At 42.7% G+C, this 9,178-nt stretch overlaps 1 protein-coding gene across 1 annotated transcript in view; it reads right to left on the bottom strand.

Moving 5' to 3' along the window:
• The window catches only part of LOC138851901 (dynein axonemal heavy chain 7-like), a gene marked incomplete at its 3' end in the record, with an annotated part of 14,191 nt that extends 10,416 nt beyond the window's left edge, over positions 1-3,775 (bottom strand). Inside the window, exons 1-3 of the mRNA XM_070081427.1 lie at positions 3,678-3,775; positions 3,342-3,460; positions 566-707 (exon numbers count right to left, since the gene is read on the bottom strand). Coding sequence (XP_069937528.1) covers positions 566-707; positions 3,342-3,460; positions 3,678-3,771 — 355 coding nt within the window. The remainder of the gene's footprint in view (positions 1-565; positions 708-3,341; positions 3,461-3,677) is intronic.
• Between the last annotated feature and the right edge of the window lie 5,403 nt (positions 3,776-9,178).

Raw genomic sequence — 9,178 nt, 5'->3', positions numbered from 1 at the left:
CAGCGTCAGGAAACACTTGTCCTGTTTCCTGACGAACCTTACCTAACCTAACCTTGATCTTCAAAACTACCTTGTCCCACATGTGGTCTCCAGCTGTCGAAAAGAGAGAGGGGTCGCAGCCCCTTTATGAGAGGTGGGGAAGAAGGGGATACTGGAGGTAATATGAAAGCATTTTCAGGTTCAGGTATGAATATGCACGAGTGTTGCAGCTCAGACATCATAATGGGGAGAGTGCAGTGACCTTGAGGCGCCTTGTTGCTGACGTAAATTGTCTTGCAAGATGGGCAGTCAGTACGCCCTTGAGATTATTACTGCATTGGCCAGCCTGAAAAGGCATGTGTACATAAACACACAGACGCACACATAAAGCCTTCTTACAACAAAAAAAGCCTTCTTACAAAAAAAGCCTTCTTACTACACGCGAAAGAAGACTTCTTACTACACACAAAATAAGCCTTCTTACTACACACAAAAGAAGCCTTCCTACTACACACAAAAGAAGCCTTCTTACTACACACAAAAGAAGCCTTCTTACTACACCAAAAAAAAAAAAAAAAGACAGAACCTAGGTTGAGCATGAGAGCCTGGGTGAGTGTGCGGTAGCAGCGGTCAGTCAGTAGGGTGATGACAAGACGTCCTGTGTTACCCAGATACTCGTAGCCGTAGTCTAGCTCAGCGTTGATCATCCGCACCTTGAGGATGTCGTCCTAGAAGACATGGACAAATATACGAGTCAGAAGGGCTGGGACTGAGAAACAAAAAAAAAATTACCAGTATGCGTTGGTAAATTGATTAAGACGTATGTGCAACAGTTAGGTATCTTTAGAGTTGAAGCCTACACAGTAGGCTTCAATTTGTCTGGAGAAGCCTACACAGTAGGCATCAATTTGTCTGAAGAAGCCTACACAGTAGGCTTCAATTTGTCTGAAGAAGCCTACACAGTAGGCTTCTTCAGATAAATACAAAGGCAGAAGGAGTAGTAGTGAAGTTGTATTTGACTGAAGAATCCTACTGTGTAGGCGAAGCGTTTCAATTATCAAGATACCTAACTATTGCACATGTGTCTTAATCATCAACTTGTTGGTGTTTCATACCATTTTCAACACGGACCAATAAAGTTACTGCAGCGCTCCTCCATTCTTATTTTGTCATGTTCTTATCAATATAAGCAGACGTCAAAATTAAAGTCCATCACACTTTAAAAAATAAAGGAAGATAAGCAATTAACGTGGAAATTAGGTTTCCTAGTATTCTGCCATGATTAGATTTCCTAGTATCCTGCATGATTAGGTTTCCTAGTATCCTGTATGATATAGAAAACAACCACTTAATGTCATGATTAGGTTCTGTACTAAGGTCAAAGACACAGCAACATTAGCATGTTCAATGAAGTATAATTTCCCTACTATCCTAGAATACAAACACTACTTCTGTAGGTAAAATCTTAACTGTGTTTATATTTACAATTAGAAGGACTCGGAGAATAAATGTCACAATGCCATAGCTGAAACAAGGCTCAATTAATGTCAATACTGTTAATACACTGTCGTTATACTTTCATTACTGTTATTAGTTATGAATGGTCCAAGAAGGGCCGAAACGTCGTCATAAGCTTCTCTCTCTCTTATAATAATAATATCTTTATTTACTACAAGAACATGTACTTGATAAACAGGCCCAGCTGACATCAATGACATACTACTGTATAGAAAGCCCCTTGTTATGCTGAGCATTTCGGGCAAATTAGGTCAGTGTCCCAGGATGCGACCCACACCATTCGACTAACCCAGGTACCCATTTTACTGATGAGAACATACGCAACAGGTGGAAAGAAACACTCTCAATGTTTCTACTCTGGCTGGGAATCGAACCCGGGCCCTCGCCGTGTGAAGCGAGAGCTTTAACCACCAGGATTATCTGAGTAATGTTCCAGTCACGGTATTGTGTCTTTTTGCTCTTTAATCAGTTTTGAGGGTTGGTGGGGCTGTCCCCTATGACCTCCGATTCATATTCTACACATGCCTGTGCGGCTGCAGTCAGTTGGAAGCAGGACGCCTTACAACCAGGACCTTGGCTCGTGGATCCATATAGCTATATAATTCAATACAGCTACCAGAGTAATGGATGTCTATTATTTCAGTCCTTTTTCATTCTTCATAATACCCGCAACATTAATCTCCAAATTGAAAATGGAAACTGAATAACGTTACGGTGCATCCTGGGCCAGTATGAAGTCCCAACGTGATGATTCAGAATTGACCAAAATATCAGCTATTTTCCGTTTCCAATTTGTGGTTTAGCTGTGACTTTATAGGAAGCTGATTATTTACTTTTGTTGCTCTTGGTCACACGATTAAAATTTTTTTGGTCAATTTGTTTTTTAAAGAATAGTATATATACTCAGTGGCCACTTTATTAGGTACACCCTTCAAGTACTGGTTAGGCCCTTACTTTGCCTACAGAGCAGTCTGAATATTTCGTGGCATGGATTCAACAAGGTGCTGGAAACATTCCTTAGAGATTCTGGTCCGTGAAAGCATTACGCAGTTGCTGTAGATTTGTGGTCTGCACATTCATGCTGTGAATCTCCCGTTCCTCCACATCCCAAAGGTTTACACCAAATTCTGACGTTATCACCTGTATGTCGCACGAGAAATCGAGATTTATCAATCCAGGTGATGTATTTACAATCTTCAACTGACTTGTTTAGGTGAGCCTATGCCCACTGTAGCCTCAGTTTCCTGTTCTTAGCTGACTGGATGGAACCCAGCGTAGTCTTTTGCTGCTGTGACCCCACCACTTCAAGGGTCAAAAGTGTCGTGCGTACAGAAATGCTCTTCTATATACCACTGTTGTAACATGGTTATTTGAGTTACTATCACCTTGTCAGCTTGAACCAGTCTGTCAATTTTTCTCTGATTTTTCTAATTATGAAGGCGTTTTCGCCTACGAAACTGCCGCTCACTGGATGTTTTGTGTATTTCATGCTATTCTCTGTAAACTATGGAGGCTGTTGTGCGTGAAAATCCCAAATCAGCAGTTTCTGAGAACCTCAAACCATCCCGTCTGTCTGGCAACAACAATCATTCCATGGTCAAGTCACTTACATCACATTTCTTCCCCATTCTGATGTTCAATCTGAACAACAACTGAACCTGTTGACCATGTCTGTATGCTGCTAGGCACTGAGGTGCTGCCACGTGATTGGCTGATTAGATATCTGCATTACTGAGCAGGTGTACCTAATAAAGCAGCCACTGAGTGTGTGTGTGTGTGTGTGTCCGTGCACGTGTGTGCACGGGCACACACAAATCAAAATTAAGGTGACATACGTGACGTACCTGCCAATAATATCTGAGCTGAGAGAGCCAGGTAAAATCTGTAAGATCCGTCACTTTCTTCTTCATAATCTCCTCCTTCAGGACGTCCCGGGCGTGCACGTCCAGCACCACCAGTGCTCCTGAAGCAGTAATCATCATTATACATTAACAATAAAGGCAATGATGAATAAGGAAATAGAGCTACCCAACCCTTCCTTGCATAGAACCTGATTATCTCTCATTCCCCAGGTACTGTACGTCCTCTTCAAGCTGCTGCTGCTACAACTACTACTACTACTACTACTCCTACTACTAATAATAATAATGGTATAAATAATAATAAGAGCTATGACTTACCAAGAGTGGTGCGGTTTTGCTTGGAGAGTTGACCCCTGACCAGTCCAACCACCTTCTCAATCTGACTATTACACAGCTCGTAGTAAGCCTCCATCTCCTTGGGGCCCGATTCCCACCAAGGCAGGGTGGCCCGAAAAAGAAAAACTTTCACCATCATTCACTCCATCACTGTCTTGCCAGAAGGGTGCTTTACACTACAGTTTTTAAACTGCAACATTAACACCCCTCCTTCAGAGTGCAGGCACTGTACTTCCCATCTCCAGGACTCAAGTCCGGCCTGCCGGTTTCCCTGAACCCCTTCATAAATGTTACTTTGCTCACACTCCAACAGCACGTCAAGTATTAAAAACCATTTGTCTCCATTCACTCCTATCAAACACGCTCACGCATGCCTGCTGGAAGTCCAAGCCCCTCGCACACAAAACCTCCTTTACCCCCTCCCTCCAACCTTTCCTAGGCCGACCCCTACCCCGCCTTCCTTCCACTACAGACTGATACACTCTTGAAGTCATTCTGTTTCGCTCCATTCTCTCTACATGTCCGAACCACCTCAACAACCCTTCCTCAGCCCTCTGGACAACAGTTTTGGTAATCCCGCACCTCCTCCTAACTTCCAAACTACGAATTCTCTGCATTATATTCACACCACACATTGCCCTCAGACATGACATCTCCACTGCCTCCAGCCTTCTCCTCGCTGCAACATTCATCACCCATGCTTCACACCCATATAAGAGCGTTGGTAAAACTATACTCTCATACATTCCCCTCTTTGCCTCCAAGGACAAAGTTCTTTGTCTCCACAGACTCCTAAGTGCACCACTCACCCTTTTCCCCTCATCAATTCTATGATTCACCTCATCTTTCATAGACCCATCCGCTGACACGTCCACTCCCAAATATCTGAATACATTCACCTCCTCCATACTCTCTCCCTCCAATCTGATATCCAATCTTTCATCACCTAATCTTTTTGTTATCCTCATAACCTTACTCTTTCCTGTATTCACTTTTAATTTTCTTCTTTTGCATACCCTACCAAATTCATCCACCAATCTCTGCAACTTCTCTTCAGAATCTCCCAAGAGCACAGTGTCATCAGCAAAGAGCAACTGTGACAACTCCCACTTTATGTGTGATTCTTTATCTTTTAACTCCACGCCTCTTGCCAAGACCCTCGCATTTACTTCTCTTACAACCCCATCTATAAATATATTAAACAACCACGGTGACATCACACATCCTTGTCTAAGGCCTACTTTTACTGGGAAATAATTTCCCTCTTTCCTACATACTCTAACTTGAGCCTCACTATCCTCGTAAAAACTCTTCACTGCTTTCAGTAACCTACCTCCTACACCATACACTGCAACATCTGCCACATTGCCCCCCTATCCACCCTGTCATACGCCTTTTCCAAATCCATAAATGCCACAAAGACCTCTTTAGCCTTATCTAAATACTGTTCACTTATATGTTTCACTGTAAACACCTGGTCCACACACCCCCTACCTTTCCTAAAGCCTCCTTGTTCATCTGCTATCCTATTCTCCGTCTTACTCTTAATTCTTTCAATAATAACTCTACCATACACTTTACCAGGTATATAGATAAGATAAGATTTCTCAACAGACTTTTCATCGAGGACTTTAACTTTTTTTTTTTTAACAAGTCGGTATTTGTCTCCCACCGAGGCAGGGTGACCCAAAAAGAAAAAAAATCCCCAAAAAGAAAATACTTTTATCATCATTCAACACTTTCACCACACTCACACATTATCACTGCTTTTGCAGAGGTGCCCAGAACACAACTGCTTAGAAACATATACTGTACATATAAAGATATACAACATATCCCTCCAAACTGCCAATATCCCAAACCCCTCCTTTAAAGTGCAGGCATTGTACTTCCCATTTCCAGGACTCAAGTCCGACTATATGAATATAACCGGTTTCCCTGAATCCCTTCACTAAATATTACCCTGCTCACACTCCAACAGATCGTCAGGTCCCAAGTATCATTCGTCTCCATTCACTCCTATCTAACACGCTCATGCACGCTTGCTGGAAGTCCAAGCCCCTCGCCCACAAAACCTCCTTTACCCCCTCTTTCCAACCCTTTCGAGGACGACCCCTACCCCTCTTTCCTTCCCCTATAGATTTATATGCTTTCCATGTCATTCTACTTTGATCCATTCTCTCTAAATGACCAAACCACCTCAACAACCCCTCTTCTGCCCTCTGACTAATGCTTTTATTAACTCCACACCTTCTCCTAATTTCCACACTCCGAATTTTCTGCATAATATTTACACCACACATTGCCCTTAGACAGGACATCTCCACTGCCTCCAACCGTCTCCTCGCTGCTGCATTTACCACCCAAGCTTCACATCCATATAAGAGTGTTGGTACTACTATACTTTCATACATTCCCTTCTTTGCCTCCATAGATAACGTTTTTTGACTCCACATATACCTCAACGCACCACTCACCTTTTTTCCCTCATCAATTCTATGATTAACCTCATCCTTCATAAATCCATCCGCCGACACGTCAACTCCCAAGTATCTGAAAACATTCACTTCTTCCATACTCCTCCTCCCCAATTTGATATCCAATTTTTCTTTATCCGGTTTAGGCCTTCCACTGAGCGAGGTATCCGGTCTAGGACCAGCAGCTGGAGGGTCACCTTTTCACACCTAGGTGTTACTTCCGGTTTTGACCATGACCTCGCCCTCGAGACTACCTCACCCTTGACCCCCCCAACCAATACCCCCGCCCACGACCCCCCCCCCCTTCGCGACCCCCCCGTCGCGCCCCGCGCCCGCGCCCGCGCGCGCCCGCCCGCCCGCCCCCGCGCCCCCGCCCGCGCGCCCGCCCGCGCGCCCGCCCCGCCCGCGCGCCCGCCCGCGCCCTTCGCGAGCCCCGCCCGCGCCTTCTGCTGCGCCTTCTGCAGCGTCATCCGGATCGCCCCCGCGCCTCGAATTTTTTTCCGATTTTTTTCGAATTTTTTTTGAATTTCATTTTCTTGTGCTCTCCATCTCCTCGGATCAAGGTTTTTGGATTCCCCCCTATGGGGTTTTTCGAAATTCTCCATCTCCTCAGATCAAATTTTTTGGGTACCCCTCCTTTCACCCCCATCCCCAAACAATTTCTCGATAATACCATGACTCCATCTCCTTGGATCAAGTTTTTTTTGGGTACCCCTCCTTTCACCCCAAATTTTCTCGACAATACCATGACTCCATCTCCTCGGATCAAGTTTTTTGGATCCCCCCTATGGGGTTTTCGAAATTCTCCATCTCCTTGGATCAAATTTTTGGATTACCCCTCCCACTTTCACCCCCCAACCCCAAAAATTTCTCGACAATACCATGACTCCATCTCCTCAGATCAAATTTTTAAGGTTCCCCCTCCCACTTTCACCCCCCCAATCCCAAAAATTTCTCGATAATACAAGTTTTTGGATTCCCCCCCCTATGGGGGTTTTGAATTTCTTATGATCACCTTGGATCAAATTTTTGGATTACCCCTCCCACTTTCACCCACCCCCCAACCTCAAATTTTTCTCGATAATACCAAGTTTTTGGATTCCCTCCTATGGGGTTTTCGAAATTCCTCGGATCAAAGTTTTTGGAATCCCCCCTCTGGGGGTAAGCATTCAAAATAGACTCCTCCTATGGGGGCATGCTTACTACAGGTCTAAACATCTTCCCCTTATTATTTTAAAATGAACTAAAAGTTTCCGCTCATTAAGTCAAATGAACTAAAAGAAAGTTAAATGTGTTTACTCGGCGGTCAGTGACGTCACGCGCACACAGGTTGAATCAGGTCGCCCCCTATGTCAGTGACGTCACGTGATGACCGCGCACACAGGTTGAATCTTGTCTACCCTTTTACCCACCCTCCCAAACCCTCACACTCCAACCAACACCTCACAATTTTCACTCATAACCCCCAATTTTTCTCGTTTTAACCCTTTTAGTTCATTAAAGTTAATAAGGGGACACATGCATCAGAAAGTCACCACATCGCTTACATCCACTTTCGTTAAATTCACTACTCACAATTTTACATATTACGAAGTTAAATACGCACTTTTACTTTGAACATCTTCAAAACACTCTCATAAATCATTTGAATACTCACAAAAAATACCTTTATACATTTCCAAACAACACTGAAATACTCCAAAAAACATCATTCGAACACCCCCAAATCACCTCTGAATACTCCCAGAACACCTTCATAAATACTCTTGCACATCATTTGAACACCTTCATAAGTACTCTCATAATCATTTGTACACCTTCAAAAAACACCTTTGAATACTCACATAAACACCCTTGAACACCTTCAAAACACCTTCAAAGCACTCTCATAATCATTTGAACACACTCAAAACACCTTTGAATAACCTCAAAACACCTTTGAACACCTTCAAAACACCCTTGAACACCTTCAAAACACCCTTGAACACCTTCAAAAACAACATTTGAACACACTCAAAACACCTTTGAACATTTCCAAAACACTATTTGAGTACTCCCAAATAAGATTTTACATCTCTAATTTATCTGCACTTTCATTAAATTACAACTCATCCCTCAGTCTCCAGACTAGGCATTTTCTCGTTTTTACCCTTTTAGTTCATTAAAGTTATTAAGGGGACACAATACATCAGAAAAAAAAAAAGTCACAAAAACTAACTCAAACACTTTACTTTGAACACCCCCAAAAACACTCTCATAATCATTTGTACACCTTCAAAAAACACCTTTGAATACTCACATAAACACCCTTGAACACCTTCAAAACACCTTTGAATAACCTCAAAACACCTTTGAACACCTTCAAAACACCCTTGAACACCCTTGATCACCTTCAAAAAACAACATTTGAACACACTCAAAACACCTTTGAACACCTTTGAACATTTCCAAACAACACTGAAACACTTCCAAAAAACACAATTTGAGTACTCCCAATTACACCACTGATTACTACTAAAACACCGCTGAATTCAATCAAAACACCCTTCAACACCTTCAAACACCCTTGAACACCTTCAAAACACTCTTGAACACCTTCAAAAACACCTTTGAACATTTCCAAAACACTATTTGAGTACTCCCAATTACACCACTGAATACTACTAAAACACCGATGAATTCAATCAAAACACCCTTCAACACCTTCAAAACACCTTTGAACACCTTTGAACATTTCCAAAAAACACTCTCATAATCATTTGAACACACTCAAAACACCTTTGAATAACCTCAAAACACCTTTGAACACCTTCAAAACACCCTTGAACACCCTTGATCACCTTCAAAAAAAAACAACATTTGAACACACTCAAAACACCTTTGAACACTTCCAAAAAACACAATTTGAGTACTCCCAATTACACCACTGAATACTACTAAAACACCGCTGAATTCAATCAAAACACCCTTCAACACCTTCAAAACACCTTTGAACACCTTTGAACA

Source organism: Cherax quadricarinatus, unplaced genomic scaffold, assembly GCF_038502225.1.
Source record: "Cherax quadricarinatus isolate ZL_2023a unplaced genomic scaffold, ASM3850222v1 Contig2698, whole genome shotgun sequence".
NCBI classification, from domain to species: Eukaryota; Metazoa; Arthropoda; class Malacostraca; order Decapoda; family Parastacidae; genus Cherax; species Cherax quadricarinatus.
The sequence above is the reverse complement of the archived record's forward strand: the minus strand, read 5'-3'. Positions and strand labels throughout refer to the sequence as shown.